The 19042-nt window shown below is 39.4% G+C and overlaps 1 protein-coding gene across 3 annotated transcripts in view; it reads right to left on the bottom strand.

The window, feature by feature from the left end:
- The window catches only part of EPHA3 (EPH receptor A3), a 512923-nt gene that overhangs the window by 38270 nt on the left and 455611 nt on the right, over window positions 1–19042 (bottom strand). For all 3 annotated transcript variants that reach the window (XM_077480166.1, XM_077480165.1, XM_077480167.1), the window contains exons 13-14: window positions 16674–16883; window positions 228–377 (exon numbers count right to left, since the gene is read on the bottom strand). In XM_077480166.1, coding sequence (XP_077336292.1) covers window positions 228–377; window positions 16674–16883 — 360 coding nt within the window. The remainder of the gene's footprint in view (window positions 1–227; window positions 378–16673; window positions 16884–19042) is intronic.

Here is a 19042-nt window from a genome sequence, read left to right as displayed (position 1 = left end):
CAATGGCTTTGGTTGAGTCTACTCAGGTTTGCTAAAGTGGTGCAACTGTATATAGAGACCAAACTTTTTTGTTTTAGTTTCTTGATAAAGTTTATAGTTTTGGATAAAATGTGGAGTGTAAATGCCTTGTTTAGGTTTTTACAGCCGCCTGGTCCAAAGATATTTAGTTGGTAATTATAAATAAATACACCAAACATACTAAGTCACGTTTTTGAGTATGTTCTTACATCTTGATTGGACATTTCCCAGTACGGTCTCTCTCCATATGACATGACTTCCCACAGTACAATGCCATAACTCCAGGCATCACTTGCTGATGTAAATTTGCGATAGGAAATGGCTTCTGGTGCTGTCCATCTAATAGGTATTTTTCCACCCTGAAAGGACAAAAGTACAATCACTTGCTGAATATATATCTAATCCCACATGAAATATGTCAGTGCGTCTCTGGCACCAGTTACAGCATCAAGAAAGAGAAACAAAAAACATAAAGCATATTGTTGCTAATCACTGTCAAAGTACTGATATATTGGAGAATCATAAATTTTGCATCAACCTACCAAGAGCTTGTTCCCTGCTCTTTCCCTACATACCAAATGTCCTTGGCTGTGGAGCTACTTGTTCAAGTGATCACAGAATAAGCTTGTTTAAATGTGTCTAGGATATTTCTGGGCAGAGTCAGTCTGACCTGCTTATATTCAGTGATGCTGCACTAAGGCCCCAAGAAACAAGAAGGCTCTTAATGGACTTCATGAGGGAGTACAGAGAGATCTGTGAGAAACCATAGACCATAGACAGAGGTAAGGTTAATAGTTTGCAACAGCCCACTCCACCACTCATCACTTCTATCCTAAAAGAACAAATCCCTGTAAGGAAGCTTGAAGCTAATTATAAATGGAGCAGTGTCTTCATGTGAAATTCTGAGTCAAACATTGGTTTCAGCACTAGGTGTGACTATAGTTAGTTTCCAGAGTAATAACATCAAAATCAGAATCTAAAACAGAATATTGGAAATAGTTAACACTTCAGGCACATATTTCCCAGCATACCTTAAAGTTGTGGTAAACCTCAGACATAAAATATGAACAAAGCACATCCTTCTATAGTGTGTACTTGTCCCAATTAAGAGCACTAAGTGTCATTTCTGCCTGCTGCTCCATTCCTCTGCTATTAGCATGAATCAATGCTTACAAGTTTTCCTGACACCAAAAGAAAAAAGATGACAGAGAAGGAACCTTCAGCTAATTGACATCTCCAGCTGTGTTCCTGTGTGCTGTGTGAAAAGGGGGGGGGGGGGTGTCCCTTCCCTCAAATCAGCTCTCAGAGCTCTCCTCGCTGAGCTCTGCAGAGTGTGATTTCAGCTCTCCGTCCCCTTTTTCTGACAGTTTAGAAAGCTCTATAAATGATAAATTCTGGACTTAGGCTGTAGAGAAGAAAAAAACTGCAGATCAACAGGTACAACATATGTAGGATGATTTGTTTCATCTCTGTGTATCACCTGAGACCAGTCAATTCAATGGAGATATATAAGGGTTTACCCCTTAAACTTTAACCACTTTACCACTTTAAAAACACTGCATAAGGATTGGTTCATTCACTTTGCATGCACTATTTGGGTGCAGGGCCAGGTAACACTTTGCCATTTAAAGTGTCAAAAGATCGCTCTGCCTTTCTTGCTCAGAAATCTACTCATGTACTCGTATGGACCCTGTAACCTTTGAGGGAATCCCAAGAGATCATATAAGAAGATTTAGTATGCGGACCTTTCATTTAAATAGCCCTTTTGGATGTACTTTGGGGAAAAACACACCTGGATGATAACTTCAGAGATGTAGCTTAACCGGTTCCCGACCAGCGCACGCCGATGCACGTCGGCAGAATGGCACGGGCAGGCATATTGGCGTACAGGTACGTCCAATCTTCAATGCCACCCTGCCATCGTGAGCGCGCCGCCGGCAGGCATGCTCGCGTGCTGGTCGGGACCCCCGTGAGTCCGGTCGCGGGTCCCGCAGACTCGATCGCCGTGGGCATACCCGCGATCGTCTCACAGGATGGCTGAATGGAGGAAATGCTGTGTAAACAGCATTTCTCCATTTTGCCTAGCAACTAGTGACGCTGATCTCTGCTCCATGTGATTGGAGCAGAGATCAGTGTTCACTAAATGAAAGCCCAACCCCCCCTCAGTTAGTAACACACCCCTAGGAACACTTAACCTCTACACTGCCACCCACTGGTTAACCCCTTCACTGCCAGTGTCATTTACACTGGAATCACTGCATTAATATAGCAGTGATTACTGTATAAATGACAATGGTCCCAAAAATGTGTCAAAAATGTCCGATGTGTCCGCCACAACGTCGCAGTCACAATAAAAATCGCTGATCGCCGCCATTACTAGTAAAAAAAAAATAATAAAAAATTATTAATAAAAATGCCATAAAACTATCCCTATTTTGTAAACACTATAACTTTTGCGCAAACAAATCAATAATCGCTTATTGCGATTTTTTTACCAAAAATATGTAGAAGAATACGTATCGGCCTAAACTGAGGGAAAAAAAAGTTTTTTTATATATTTTTTGGGGATATTTATTATAACAAAAAGTAAAAAATAATGCGTTTTTTCTTTCAAAATTGTCGCTCAATTTTTGTTTATAGCGCGAAAAATAAAAACCGCAGGGGTGATCAAATACCACCAAAAGAAAGCTCTATTTGTGGGAGAAAAAGGATGTCAATTTTGTTTGGGAGCCATGTCGCACGACCGCGCAATTGTCAGTTAAAACGACGCAGTGCCGAATCGCAAAAAGTGGTCTGGTCTTTGACCAGCAAAATGGTCCGGTCTGTAAGTGGTTAAGGGTTACCTACAGAGGTTCATAAATCAGTGTCAGTCACAGGCACCATCTTGTCTCCATGGATGGTGTGTCAGCATCTAGCAATTCTTTTCTCAAGTCTTGTGACAGCTTCTCGGCATGAGACACCAATATCACAATACCATGGCAACATGTAATCAGAGGTGGGTAGTGAAGGACTAGAGGCGATTCAGTTCGCATTGTGCGCTATATAAGTATTTCATTCATTCATTCATTCAATACCAAAGTGCATTATTGGGAGTCTTCTACAACCTTTGATTGTTTATAAGGTGCCTGGAAGTATGATGGGAAGCCCTCTACAGAGGTAGTAGACCTTGCACAAATTCATAAACCCTGGAAAGAAATAGAAACAACAGTAGAGTTGTTGCCTGTAGCAACTAATAAGGGTTTCCTTTTAATTTGATAGAAAAAGTAGGAATTCTGTCTGTTACAGACAACAACTCAGCTTTTGATTTTCTTTTCCCCAGTTTGCATGTATTATTCCCACACATTGAAAAAGCAGCAGCTGTCTACACAGCAAGTGAGATGCTCATGGGAGAAATAATCTGCAAACCATATAACAATTGGCTTTGCACGGGTCATGTGACCAGGTTCCCCATACATTTTTATTAGCATTTTATTAGCGTTATAGCAGATATGAGCATGATGGGTGGCTGCTATTATAGCTACAGTTCAATTTTTAGCTAAACGTGAACTTTAATCTCTGGGTAACATCTCAAGAAATTACGCAAAATACAATGTTGCTCAACACTTGCCTATGTTAGGCGTACATACAAATTGGTATTCAGTTCCAAAACAGGAAAATGATGGGTGCTAGTTGTTAGATGAGGAATCCATATCGCCATCAGAGAAAACTGCAGTGGGCAGTGAGGGGAAGCCTAAACCTGCTTTGTCAACGTCAGTGTTAACACTAAAATAGTTCTAATTTCATTAATGGAAATAATTTAGTCAACTAAAAGTAAAACAATTCAGATAACTAAAATTTGACTAAAACAAAATCAAAATTTGATGCCAAATTTACCACTGGAATATATCACAATGGCTAAATCTGTGCCTGTAGTGCATTTTCAAACCTTAATACCATAAATAATAACATGTTATATGGTTTTTACTATATAATGAATTTACAAATTCTAGAGCAATGCTTAAATAATGCATTACCATTTAACTAAACTCATTAGATTTAAATCGACTAAAAATGAATAGAAATTGAAATTGGGCATCAAAATTAATATTGGCCAACACTGGAAGATAACCCATGGTATGGATGCCTTGGGTCAACCAAGGGCTTTTTATGGTTGAGATTTATTTATTTCTGTTTAAAATGTTGTGATGTCTCAGATAAAATAAGGTTCTCCTGGCTTTCTCTCCTCTACTCAATTGCAAATAGGCTAGGCAGGTTCTGATTGGCCAATGCCGTCCATGTGACGGTGCCGACTAATTAGAATGCCTCACATCTGTACACACTGAGAGGTACGAATAGGTGGTTAAGCAGAGGGGATTTGAAATCCCGGAGCAGTGAAGCAGCAACCTGGTGTCTCATAGGGAGGATTGGGGGATTGCGGGACTCCAGTATAGCGGGACCAAGGGGTATGAGGAAAGGGTCCAGTGTAAGTACACATTATGCCGCGTACACATGATCAGACTTTCCGGCAGACTTGGTCCAGCGGACCAGAATCTGTTGAACAATTCGATCATGTGTGCCCTCCAACTGACTTTTTTTTCCCCAAAAGTCCGACAGGCCTAGAAATAAAAAATGTTTCAAATCTATCCAACGGACTCAAGTCTGACGGACTAAAAATAGGGAAAACTGTTTGTCTGTGTGCTAATCCGACGGACCAAATACGACGCAAGGACAGCTATTGGCTACTGGATATTGAATTTCCTTGTTTAGTCCCGTTACGTCATCACGTTCAAAACGAACAGGTTTTTAAACGGACTTAGTCCAGTCGTGTGTGGCCAAGTCCGTTTTGTTCAGAAAGTCAGTCGGACCTCTGCCGAAAGTCTGTCGACAAGACCGTCGGACCTTGTCTGGCGAAAAGTCCGGTCATGTGTACGCGGCATTACAGATTTTCTGTAAAGGTGAACCTGAACCTACACTTTAACCGACTAAAAATCTGTAATGTGAGCATAAGCCAGTGTTTTTCATCCTTTTTAGTCAAGGCACCCATTAAAATTATGTACAGTTCTGAGGCACCCAATTCTAAAATGTAAAAAAAACTATTGCAGCAGCATCCATACACCTGGGCCACCAAGCATTAGAAGTGTTTTTTTTTTTGCTCCACCTTTGCAAATGGGTACTGACTAGTATTCCATTGTTTCTGTTCTCCCTCAGTTTCTCTCCTCTCTGCTAATGTGAGAGACAAACAAGGATACTTTGCAGGCACCTGATGTCCTCCTTATCAATCCATAACTGGCTGTTCACTCCCAAGTTTGTAATGTTGCAGAGTTACTGGCTTGTTGATAATTTTTTGGCAATTTGTGGCAGTTTTCTTTAGGTATTTTGCAAAGGCACCCCTGAAGAGCTCAGAAGGCACCCCAGTGTTCCATGGCACCCTAGTTGAAAAAGGTTCATGTAAGCAACAACTTTAAAAAAATAAGCAAGTAAAACAACTGCTTCTAGTATTGTGGAGTATCCGACTTCTAATTATACCTGAACACACTCCTATGTTACCTTTATTTTATTCGTTGTAGTTGATTTATTAACATAAAAAGCATACAATATTATATTGAACAACATACATGCTAATTCCTGAATCTTTTTTATATGTCCTTATGTAAGATTTGAAGCACATTTAGTTATACAGCACTTCATAAAAAAGTGCCCCCATGTGACTGATAGCTAACAGCCGCACCATGTTTGGGAATATTTAACGCCCTATTACCATGCACAGCCATGTACTTCATTCACTAAAAGGATTAACATAGATGACAGCTGTGTTAACCTCTATACTAATTGCACAGGATATAACTTTCCTCATCTAGATCTGTGTGTTCCTGTGTAAGGTGACCTTAAATAGAGGGATTAGCTGTGATACATCAATTTTCTCAAATGCTCTTTAGCAGGGAAATCTATATGTATTAAACAGGTTAATTATATTATACACTAGATGGCTGCATTTACATTTGGGAGTGATGAGCTACTTATTCTCAATTACATAAAGTAAGAAGACATTGGAATAGAATTGGTTTTAAATCAAATATCTGTTTGCTAAATAAATAAAGACTAAGATTATAGTACGAGTGCACATTCTATTTTAAAGGAAACCAATACTGATAGAAATAGGGGGCTGTGACTGCAGAATTCTCCTCCTGCACATGCTAGTATCCTGGTTGTTAAACTGCTCAGATGGTTTTAATTCTTTTTGATTCTGTGTCCACATGTATGAACAATGGGGATTCTGACTTATGCCGGTCTGTGATCTAGTTGGCATAGAAGCAATAGCAACCTACAATTTTTTTTTTAAATCAAGGTTTCCTTTATAACTGGACACCAGGAATTAGAGGAAATATTACCTTGCAGTGGTCCCCTGCACTGGAAGGGTTCAATGCTTGTTCAGAGGTGTTGGGATAAGGTATACTATTTATCCCCTTCCTTGGTGAAGCAGGCCCCAACGCTGTTTTTTTCTACCCATCTATGGGTGGTACCTTGGCCTCATTATGTGCAATGCAGGGTTATTAACCCTGCATTGTACATTGAGGAGGAGAGCATTTGACCATGGCATAAGTGTCTTATACCCCGGAGGCACGAGCGGAATTTCCATTGGAAAAATCTTGGCTGTTTTTTCCAAAAGAATTCCGCTCAAGCTTGGCTTGCATACACAAGTTCTCTGAACTTTCGACCGTCAAGAACGCGGTGACGTACAACACTACAACGAGGCAAGAAAATTAAGTTCAATGCTTTCAAGCATGTGTAGGAATTTTGCGCGCCAGAATTGCTACAGACAGAATTTCTGATCGGAACTTTTTCCATTGGAAAAATAGAGAACCTGCTCTCAATCTTTTGCTGGTGGAAATTCCACCAGCAAAAGTCCAATAGAGCATACACATGGTTGGAATTTCCGACCAAAAGCTCACATCAGACTTTTGCTGACAAAATTTCTGATCGTCTGTACGGGGCATTAAAGTATTTATAAAGTTAAAAAAAAAATGGATTAGGACTCTTCTCAGATTTTTTTTTATCCCCCTTTTTTTACCCCCCTGTTAGGGAGATTTACTTTCCCTATTTTTCCTGTTGACCGTTATCATCGAAAGTGGACACAAAAGAAAATCCCACATTTTGGGTTGACATTGGAACAAGAATGTAGAGGAAATATTCCATTGGGATCACTAGTTCTGGTGACACGTTCCTCACTTTAGAGGGGTTTCCTTTCACTTCCGGTTTTGACTATGGGACAGGAAGTGAAGGGAAATCTTCCCAATGGAGCACAGATGGCAAATAAAAAAAATCTGATAGGCGTTAAAACCTTCCCTTATCCAAAAAAAAAATGCCTTTAGTGACACTTCAAATTGGGGCAATGTTGGATGGTCGCATGGATTAAGGAAGCCCGCTGGAACCAGGGATATAACACTTTATGCCTATATCACTAGGTTCAACAAGCATTTAAAACTTGCAGTGTGTGGTGAGGTGCCCACTGCTAGGTAAGATTTTTGAGTTCAGCTTTAGGCCCCTTTCACACAAGAGGTCCAATTGGGTCTGCCTGCCTGTTTTTCAGGTGGACCTAATCGGACCATCTATTGTCCTCTATGGGCAGTCAGATGTAAACAGACTTGTGTCATTTACATCCGACTACTTCTGGGTCCAATCCGATCCTGCAAAAAAAAAAAAAGGTTCATTCCCCTCCAATTGGCTGGATCGAATCAGAGGGCAGTTGCGTGTAAACAGACAGCCGGTCCGTTTACATCTGGGTGCCCATAGAGAAGAGCTGTGTCTGTATTCACTCTGTATAAGGGGAGCAGATAAGGATCTGGCCGCTCCACTCAGCTTAGCAGGAAATCAGCAGTTGGATCTCCTGCTGAGAAAAAAAACGTATCCGGTCATGTGAAAGAGGCCTTAAAGGGTTGGTCCACCCAAAAATGTAAGTTTTATATAAATGTTGGAACTCTTACCAGAACATTTTTTTTTGGCCTTGATATAATAGGGAAATTTTAAAATCCCCGTCCAATTTTTATTATTATGTATGGCCAGAAGGTGCTCATTTTGCAAAAAAAAAAAAAAGAAATATTTGGAGTTTGGGAATTTAATGTGGTTGCTTAAAACCTGAATTTTCAAGGGATATAAATTGCTCAACAGCAATCACCTTGAGGGGGCAGGAAGAGCAGCATTTTCAGCCAGCCAGGTTCTATTGGTTGGTAGAGTTCTGTTAGTCAAGTTGTATGAGCATGCTTGATGGAATGGGGAGCGCCAGGATGACATCACTAATAGGCTGCTCCTTAACTGTCCAATCACAATTCAAGGTGGGTCTTAGAGAAAGCTCTAGTATAGTGTGCAGGGAGGTCCAGGAGCTCTCTGCAACATTGGGTGCCTGCAACACTGTTCTCCAGCATGGGGATGCCCCTGGTGCCTCCAGTATGTAGGCAGAAGCTGGTACTGGGGTAAGTAATTTATTTATTTATTGTTAAATCTTTAGTATTGCCAGCCTCTTTTTACCAATTTGTATTTGAGGGCTTTAGGTAAAATGCACCTTCCATTTTCATTATGCTCCTAATGTTCTTTTACTGGAATTTAACTTAAAATGCACATAATGCTTAGTGTGGGTCTACCACTAACTCTATTGATGTATGTCTGGACTAAGACCGTGACTTTTGCTGGACCCTACAAACCCGTATATCAAGCCGATTTTCACTTTTATGTAAACACACTTATTTTTATGGTTTTATTTCCCCCGGTTTTATTTTTGGCATAGATGTTAATGCAAATGATGGCAATCATAAACAGGATACATTAACTTTTCATTTAATTGCCCAGTGTCATAGATGACATACAGCACAGGAAACTTTCAGTCAATTAATAGTGAATTTCTGTTATCAGGAACCTGAGCTAAAACCGGAAAGTATCGATTTCCTACAGCAAACGGAAGATTTACAGGGATAATATTTTTCTAATAGATACACTGTAATAAAAATTACATTTAATGTGTAAATAGGAACCATGTGCCGTATACTTTTCATGAGAGAAGAGAGCGAATGCATGAAAAACCTTGACCAGCCTATGTATGACAATGGTGCTATTTTTACCCAAAGATCATTGGCTCCAATTCATCTGATGTCATAATGAGCGTATTACTGCTATGTTAGCTCTTAATTGTTTTCTGTACTTATAAATGCTACATGTTTACCTAGAAACAAGTGGAGACAGTTTAAAGCTTACGTTTAATATGCTTATATTTTGCCTTCCCTGGGTCTTCAGCAACTGCTAAAATCATTTTTAAACAAAACCTTCCGTTTCCATTACATCCCCTATTTAAGACCCAGTGACATCATCACTGGCACTGAGTCTCTGTTCTCATCTATGCAAAGCAAGCAGCTCACGGCTGATGGGAGGGGCAAGCAGAGTGCTTTAAATCTTTATATAGATGTCAGTAGACATATGCAGAATGAAAAAATGTAGAATAGAAAAAAAAGAATAGAATAAAGAATAAAAATAATAACATAGAAATAGAATAGAATAAAAAAAAAAGAATAGAATAAAAACATGAATAACCATCTTCTGAAATTCAAATAGAAAAGAGTAGAATAGAAATTAATATAATTAAAAAAATATATATAATAAAAAATGGACTTTAAATAAAATAAAAAAGAGTAGATTAGAATAGAAAATAACAGAATAGTATAGAAAAAACAACAGAATAGAATAAAAAGAATATAGCCATCTCCCTGTTATTTTTTTTCTATTCTATTTAAAACTAATTGATTCTATTTGCATTTGGGGGAATGGTTAGATTATTTCTATTATATGCTATTGTTTTTTTAATTATATTCTTTTTCTATTTGTTTATTCTTTTCTTTTCTATTCCATTAGTTCATTTTCTATTCTATCCTTTTCTATTCTATTCTTTTCTATTCAAATTCAAATTTATTCTATTCTAAATTAGAATTTTGGAAGATGGTTATATTATTTCTATTCTATTCTATTCTGTTGTTTTTTTTCTATACTATTCTGCTATTTTCTATTTTAATCTAGTCGTTGCTATTGTATTCTAATTTGAATTGATTCTATTTGAGTTTTGGGAAATGGTTTCATCCTTTTGATTCTATTCTATTGTTTTTCTAATTCCATTCTTTTCTATTCTATTATAGTCTATTCTATTCTTTTTTATTCTTTTATTTTATTATATATTTGCATTTATTCTATTTGAAATTCGAATTTCAGAAGATGGTTATATTCTTTTTATTTTATTACATTTTTTTATTCTATTCTATTAATTTCTGTTCTTTTATTTTCTATTTTGTTCTGTTTTACTCTATTATATTCCATTCTTTTATTTTTTGTCATAGTCTTTTCTATTCAATTATATATTTTTTCTTTTCTATTCCTTTATTTTCTATTCTATTTTATTCTCTTTGAAAATTGGAAAACTATAAAAACTTCTCAAACTATTCGAATTCGAAAACTTTTCAAATTTGAATTTGAAAACTATTTAAATTCATAATCAATTTAAATTCAAATTCAAATTCTGTCCAAATTTTTTTTTTTTTTCGTTATTTCAGATTCATTGAAATTCAATACTATTGTAATTCGGAAGTTCGAATACATTCGAATTTTCAAAAATCCAAAATGCAAAAATTCATCCAAATTTCTATTCGGAACAAAACCAACTGCACATGTCTAGATGTCAGTCTAGGAGAGGGGGAATTTTTCAACAGTGCAGTCCACATACAAATGCAGCCTAGGTAAAACCCACATATGACGATGAGCTTCTACAAATGAAAGATTTGAAATCCAAAGAATGAAAGGGGCAGATCAAAGACAGTCAGGCTGGTAGAAGGGCTAGATGATGCTAGATGATGGACGTCATCCAGCCAAGAAATGAGACATCTCTCTTTGACTTCCACAGATTTTTAAGCATTCTGTGAAAAGCTCACAGTGTGCAGTGTGGTAAGCATAGAAGAGGAGCCCGTACAACAGTGCATGACTGAAGGTAAGGCTGGAGTTCAGCTTTAAAGGGTATTTAAACTGTAACGTTCCCTTTCAAAATCAGGGTGGGTATCTGATTTTGACAGATACCTGCTCCCACTTCTGCCCAAACCACCTCCATAGCTCCAGTCTTCCTTTTATGGTGTTGTGATCCAACTTCCTGTTAGAGGGTGGCTCCGTTCATTCTCCATGCTCCATCCTCTCTTGCTCTCTTCTTAGATGGACTAGGACAGGCGTATCCAACCAAATTTCATCTCAGGCTGCATCAGCATTATGGGCACCCTCAAAGGACCAGTTCTATCTGTAGCCCCCCCACCATCAAAGGTCAAGAGTCCCCCACCCTCCCTTACATCACAGTGCACCCCCCTTTGCCGTGTGCTGCTGCCAATAAGAAGCTGGGGGTTGAGCTGTGAAAGCAGAGTGCGGGGTCTGGAGGAGGGCAAGAGGAGAGCTGGAGTCGGATGCCGGAGTCTTCTGAATGCTGAGACCAGGGGAGGTGGAGATAAAAGGGTTCTGCGGCTGCACAGAGAGGTGCAGGATCTGTAGGAGGAGTTCTGTCCTCCTCTCTGCTGCCGACTGCAAAGACCAAATGGTGGTGAAGATGGGGAAGGTGCAGCAGCTGCAGGAGAGGTACTAGGGCCACATGAATTTGCCTGAAGGGTGAGATTCGGCCCGCGGGCCTTATGTTTGACACATGTGGACTAGGGGCTATGGACTATGGGATTTATAGTGTGCATAGAATAGTACACATGACCTGTACTGCTCATTTCAAACAAAAAGTGAGAGAGAAAAGGAGACATTCAGGAGCTCACGGAGGACGCTACAAGGAGGCAGAAAAACACAATAAGCAATGAATTACTGAAAAATAGATTACAGGGCCATTAAATAGGGGATGTGTGTGGCTTATTTTTGGAGAATAAGGATTAGCTAATGTCATATAAAGAGAACAATATCATTTATTGTCTTATTAATAAAACCCATATGCACTTCCGAAATATCTGTAATTTTTATTTGTATTTCCTGACATAGAAAAGTGGAGTTTCACTTTAACCCCTTGCCGACAAGCGCGCAATGATATACGTCAGCACAATGGCACGGCTGGGCAAATGGGCGTACAGGTAAGTCCCCTTTAAGATGCGGCATTGTGGGTGTGTGCCCGCCGCATGCTCCGTTACCATGCCGCAGGTCCCATGGACTCAATGTCCGCAGGTGCCCGCGATCGTGTCACGGAGCAGAAGAACGGGGAGATGTAAATAAGGCATTTCCCCGTTCTGCCTAGTGACATGACAGAGATTACTGCTCCCTGTCATCGGGAGCAGTGATCGCTGTCATGTCAGTGGTAGCCCATCCCCCCACAGTTAGAATCACTCCCTAGGACACACTTAACCCCTTGATCGCCCCCTAGTGTTTAACCCCTTCCCTGCCAGTGCCATTTACACAGTAATCAGTGCATTTTTATAGCTTTATAGCACTGATCACTGTATAAATGACAATGGTCCCAAAATAGTGTCAAAAGTGTCCGATGTGTCCGCCATAATGTCACAGTCACAATGAAAATCGCAGATCGATGCCAATACTAGTAGAAAAAAAATAATAATAAAGATGCTATAAATCTATCCCATATTTTGTAGAAGCTATAGCTTTTGCGCAAACCAATCGATATACGTTCATTGCGATTTTTTTTAGCAAAAATATGTATAAGAATATCGGCCTAAATTGGGAAAAAAAAATGTTTTTTTTATATATTTTGGGGAATATTTATTATGGCAAAAAGGTTTCAAAATTGTCGCTCTTTTTTTTGTTTATAGCGCAAAAAATAAAAAATGCAGAGGTGATCAAATACCACCAAAAGAAAGCTCTATTTGTGAGGGAAAAAGGACGTAAATTTTGTTTGGGTGCAACGTCGCACGACTGCGCAATTGTCAGTTAAATTGACTCAGTGCTGAATCGCAAAAAGTCCTCTGGTCAGGAAGAGGGAAAATCCTTCCAGGGCTGAAGTGGTTAACAGTAATAGGCACACACATTATTGAAAATCGTTCCTTTAAATCCTTTTCTTTTTTTTTGTGCAACTATGCCACTAAAATAGACGTTCTGTTGTTGGGACTTTTCTTTAACGACAGCAGGAACAAAACTTGGACACCTGGTCCTTGTGTTTATTTTCCAGATCTAAGATCTGGAACGTAACACCTGGACCTGTCTTGTGTGTGTATTATTCCCTTGCCATACTTCACTTATTGATTTTTGAGTTGGATCGCAAAGCTGGAATTTGTTTGTGTGTTTTTCCAGTACAAGGCCGGGGCTGTTTGGTCGGTGTGGATGCCTTCCAGCTATAAATTCAGCACAGGACAGACCTGTTCACAGATATTGAACATGATGTAACAAAGAGCAGATTATGAGAGTGTTTTGTGAAATAAAATCCACGATCTGGAATCAAGGCGTCCAGAACAGAAAGCGCGCACGACATACAGGGTAGGAACAAAGCTTACTTGTCTATACATTAGATGAGGGCTGGCTAGGGGGCAATTGTCCGGCAACTATGTCCCTTAGCTAGGTTACATCTAATAGGATTTATGAAAGCATTTTGCAATAAATAAAACGTAGCACTATCCCCAAAGGAGCTGCTGTAAGTTTGCCAATTCTTTCCCAAGAATAATGCAGAGGCAGCCAGCAACAGTTCACTCACTCTGGCTTAGTAATTAGTATAGGGGGTCGGTAACTTTTTAGGATTTGCTGAATAACTGGGATGCGGTGTAGGGTTATATGGGATTCTTCAAATTTACTGAATATTTGCACAAGAACACTCCACTTTGCTAAGCCTCCCTGAACAGTCTCTACACAGTGTAGATGGCAAAACTGTCCCTTTTTAAAAGCTTATCCAGACAGAACTACCACTGGCACTTCTACCCAAAGGAAACAGCACACAGTCACTAGAACCCTGAACTCAGGTCAGTACTCACAATGTCACAGTGTCTCCTTCCACTATCCACTGGACACTCTTCCGTGGTTAAAGCTCACAATGCCACAGCACAGCCAGATCCTTTCTAACTTTCACCAAGCACTCTTCAGTGAGCTCTCCAGACCAGCCCCTTTGGTAAAATCCTTCAATTAGCTCCAGAAAATTCTCTTATAGACCCCCTAGCTATGCCACAGCTGGGGCCTTGATGAACATGCAGAAAACTCCAGCAGTGTGCTTAGAGGAGTGGAGCTCCTCAAGCTAGGAACTCCTCCAATAGGACAAGAACTTGGCTGCTCCAAGCCTCAGACTATTTATGTAGACTTCAGCCCCCTACTAGGTGCACCTCCCCAAGGATTAGCTGAAGTCCTATTAATATTCAGACTGCTGTTTGACTTTATAGCTCACAATGTTCTAGAAATGTCTAGAATGCAAGGGGGAATAATCAAACCTGCAGCCTGCATCACCACAAGAATTTGGCTGCTCAAAGCATCCAGTTATTTATGTGATCTTCATCCACCTACTGGGTGCCCATTCCCAGGGATTTGCTGAAGTCCTATAAATATTCAAACTGCTTTTTTAACCTTTTAGCTTACTATGGTCTAGAAATGTCTAAAATGCAGGGAGAAATAATAAAACCTCCGGCCTGTGAATCACACAACAGCCCAAAGCAATCAACAACTGCTCTACTGATTACAGAGGAGCCAAAAAGCACTACATTTGACTAACATTATAGCAACCTAGGAGGGTGCTACACTTAGAAGCAAGTATTGTACTTTTCTGATTTATTTTAGGCACTGTCAGGAGCTGCTTTAGTCACTTACTGAGTATGCAGCTTCCTTATATTTTAATCCTTTTTGTTCCAGTTTAGGCTGGTGTGCATCAATAGAAACATACAGCCCAGGAGCCTAGAATGACAAGGCACTCCCCTGCTCCTCCCTCGTCCTCTTTCATCCCTTCTCAAAGCTAACAGGCTGACCTTACAGGCGCTATACAGGTGCTATTTTTAGTGATGTAGCTCCTGTAAATTGCTTAAGTGTGAAAGTAGCCTTCGTTTTGGATAAGGCAGGAGAGGGTAAAATCATTTATTACTTGATTTTTTTTGTGCCTTATTGAGGTGATTTCCCTTCATTTTTGTCAACAGGAAGTTAAAGGAAATATCCACTAAGTGTTGGGAGATAGTTGTCATTAGAAATGGTGTCCCCATTTAAAGATTTTCCCTCTTTTTCAGTATTGGCAACAGCTGAAAAAAATTTGATTTTCGATAATTTTCTGTCCCAATGACAATGGTAACCAGGACAAATACAGAGGGTGAATCTCACCAGTAGGGACACAGACAGACTGTGAGAACCTTCCACACATTATCCAAACAAAAAAAGCAAGTTTTGGATATAGCTATACTTTGTGTCTAAATTCTCTCAGTTACATGTATTCTGAATTTAAAAAGGGGGCAGTGAGAACTATATGTACTCTGGGGTTGCCATAAATGGAACTGCATAAAAAGGCGTACCAGGACATTTTGCCACATAAAAAGACATGATGAAACATAAACCTATTACTACTTGGTAGCTTGATAACCAAGATCTAATAAGTCTAGCGATGGAGCTCTACTTTTTTGTCTTAATATGCAGAATAGATATCTTCCATGGTGAAATGGTCATATAAGAGAGTGTATAATGTCTGATGTCACCTTCTGGGGCCCCTCATGCCATTGAACCCTATGCTGCCCTATGCATATCTACACATACCTAAATGATTTTAAGGGGAACCCCATGCCAATATTTTTTTAACAATGGTGTGGGGGTCATGTTCGACTCGATCATTGGTCTCATCCCTAGTTGTGGCCAATTGGTTGCAGCTGCTGATCAAGAAAATATTTCCAGTATATCCCTTCTACTGAAGTCGATTAAACAATCAACTGCCAAACACTGTTTGAAATTTGTCTGGTTCTGCAGAGAATTTCTACCAGTGTATAGCCAGCTTTACATTTTAAGAGGTCAATGTATAAATGCATTCAAACACGATCCTTATTACCTTTACCTAGGATTCACACATTTGACCCAGTTAGAAAAATGTGGGAATTCTGAGTGAAAGTTGTGTGAAAACATTTATAAATAGACCCCTAATTGACCCCTAATTGTCTTAACGTACCATTTATCAAAAAAAATAAATACATTTTGTATAAAGCAGATGAAGGTTAAAACCTCTGTAACTTTTTTATTTATTTTTTGCCATCTTTGTCTCATTAGGGCAATTTTTATTTACTTCCTGTCTTGCAGATTCAACAGGAAGTAAGGGGATATCATTTTAATGTGAGGGAAATCCCCTCCTGCACAGTTGTCATGGCAGCAGGTGCCCCTATTGGAAGATTTTCCTTGTATCTTTTTCTGGTGATTTTGGTTGCCAAGGCAAAGATAGAAAAAAAAAATGATAGTGTTCTATCTCCTCACTACTCAAATCTAAAAAAAACTTAAAAGCATAATTAAACAAAATAATCCAAACTAAATATACTTTAACTTTCATTATAACATGGATAATAATGAAAATTTGGCTGTGCAGAGCACAAGGAGCCAATCAAATTACAGCCTTATGCCCTTACCACAGTAACAAAAGTATATACTGTATATACTAGAGCCAATTTCATCGAGGCAAGTGAATTCTTTAGGGTTGTCCTCACACAACATAATACATTCTTATAAGAAGTCTTTCTCACCCTGGTTGTGTACGCTGCCTCCGGGTCATCCTCCAGAACACGGGACAATCCAAAGTCGGACACTTTGCAGACCAGGTTACTGTTGATAAGTATATTGCGTGCTGCCAAGTCACGATGGACGTAACCCATATCCGAGAGATATTTCATGCCAGATGCAATGCCGCGAAGCATACCCACCAGCTGGATGACTGTAAATTGAGCATCGTGTTTCTGCAAAGAATGTCAAGTACATGACTCAGATACTAATTGGCCATTAAATTATTGTTGAGTACTGGATAGAAATTATCGATGACATTCCTGGGTATGATTACCACATATGTTTGTTGATTTACTAGGATAATTATACTTAATTTACTAGATGCTGAGCAGTATATTATTTTAGGATCAGTTAGGAAAAAAAATTGGCAGCAAGTACAATACCGGCTGTTGTAGTACTAATAGTATCAGCAATAACCTGCACATATACACAATATTCCATCAGTGTAGCTGTAACAGTGAGCTTGCTCACAAACATAGTTACATACAGTAGTTAAGTTGAAATAAATACATTGAAAACCTCTATCCTAGCACAATGGCATAATTTTTTGTGTGATGCCTGGTTAAGTATTAAAGCTGACTTACCGGTACATTGGTGCATTCCATTCAATAAACATGGTTTATGTTATGGGTTAACATGCATTGTGTTGTGTATATGTAAATAACAGAAATACAGAAAGTTACATAAGACAAAATCAGATGAAGAAGTCCATTGCTATTTAGAAACTGCTGTTACGTTGTTCCTCCATGAGGAGAGTTCAATACTGGTTCTAATGTAGATCTATGAAATAACTGTTTTCTCTTGGACTCCATCCAAGTTTTATCCTGTGTTGAGCCCTAATGAAGGAGGAATGGTATTGCCCCTGAAACGCATTGGCTATTTTTATATGACTTTTAACAAAACCCAAAATGATCTTGGAATCTTTCATCCGGCTTTGGTCTGGCACCCGTTTTTGCCTTTCTCTGGTTTGGGTGTTCATCGAGGTAAGCCTTGAGCTTGTTTGAGGTTTTAAAATGCAAGTTTAAAAGTGTCCAGCACCTCTTTGAGGATGTTGCTCTGGAGTCCATTTAAAGAGACTGCCTAAAGCCAGCCATACACATAATATATTGTAATGCCTAGTACACACTAAGGGGCACTTGGATGTACAGTCGCTGTAGATCTGAGGGGGACATGCAAGGAAAATAAAAAACAGCATTTTAGCTTGCACACAATTGGATAATAAAATCAGCAGAGCTTCCCCTCTTTTCAGATCTACCCCTTAGATTTAGGGTGACTGCATTTCCAAATACACTTTCAAGTGCACTTTCAGTGCAAAGTGGATTTGCCTTTCGTAAATAACCCCCTAATATGCTGATCCGGCCAGGGGGTAGACCTCCATAAGTTTGTCATGAAACATTAACTATGCGGTTCTTTTCACATGGGCCCCATCTGGTCATTCAGCAGGGGATCCATGAACTGATCTGCTGATGAATCAGAGCAGAACAGAACCTGATCCCTAGTCAGATGCTGGTTGTTAGTACAGCGATCTACCCACTGAGCTATTGTGTTCTGACAGGAGAATTGCCCCCCTGCCAGAACACACCGGTCAGCACTTGCAGCTATTGGCTTCCAGTATTGGTAAAATGCCGACCAGATGCTGATTTACCATCATGCCTTTTCGACAAAAGTCAGCCATTTGTTTGGCTTCTGTCAGACAGCCTGGTATGCACACAGGTCGATATGTGCCCTGTGTGTACCAAGCTTAACTGTACTGGCACCTGCCCAGCCCAGACCTTTAGCTATGCATAACCACTAGTGCTCCAAATACTTTCTTATCCTTCAGCCTTTCTGTGGAGTAATGAACATCTATAACATTGAGTTTTCTATTTCTGTTATTGGTGGCTAATCGGGCAGTGAATCTAGATGCCAACTGTGTGTTGAATGGCCGACTATGGGCTGACACCACTGATGTTTCCTAGTACTCACTCTGACCTGATCATTACTATTTGTTTTATCACTTGAATTGAATTATGTTGGTATGCATGCATGTGGATTTGGCTTTGAACCTGGGTGTGTGTTCTTAAAATGACGACGTTGTCAATTTTATTACCTTGTGTATAGCCTATTATATGTGATTCCCTTTTTCAATTTTTGATACCCAATAAAGTTTATATTTTAATGAGAGACCGCTGTTTGTTCCATCCTCTTCTCCCCTTCTTGAACTCCTTGTGGGCTCCTTCCCATTTGTTTTGTTTGACATTGTTTGTGTGTTCAGGAGTTGTGGGGGGGACTCCAGCATATATACTGGTGAGTCGCTACAACTTGCCATTGGTGGTGATCGCTATTCTTCAAC

The sequence above is a fragment of the Lithobates pipiens genome, unplaced genomic scaffold (genome assembly GCF_037356315.1).
Source record: "Lithobates pipiens isolate NorthernLeopardFrog02 unplaced genomic scaffold, aLitPip1_a1.2 Scaffold_16, whole genome shotgun sequence".
In the NCBI taxonomy this organism is placed as follows: Eukaryota; Metazoa; Chordata; class Amphibia; order Anura; family Ranidae; genus Lithobates; species Lithobates pipiens.
The sequence above is the reverse complement of the archived record's forward strand: the minus strand, read 5'-3'. Positions and strand labels throughout refer to the sequence as shown.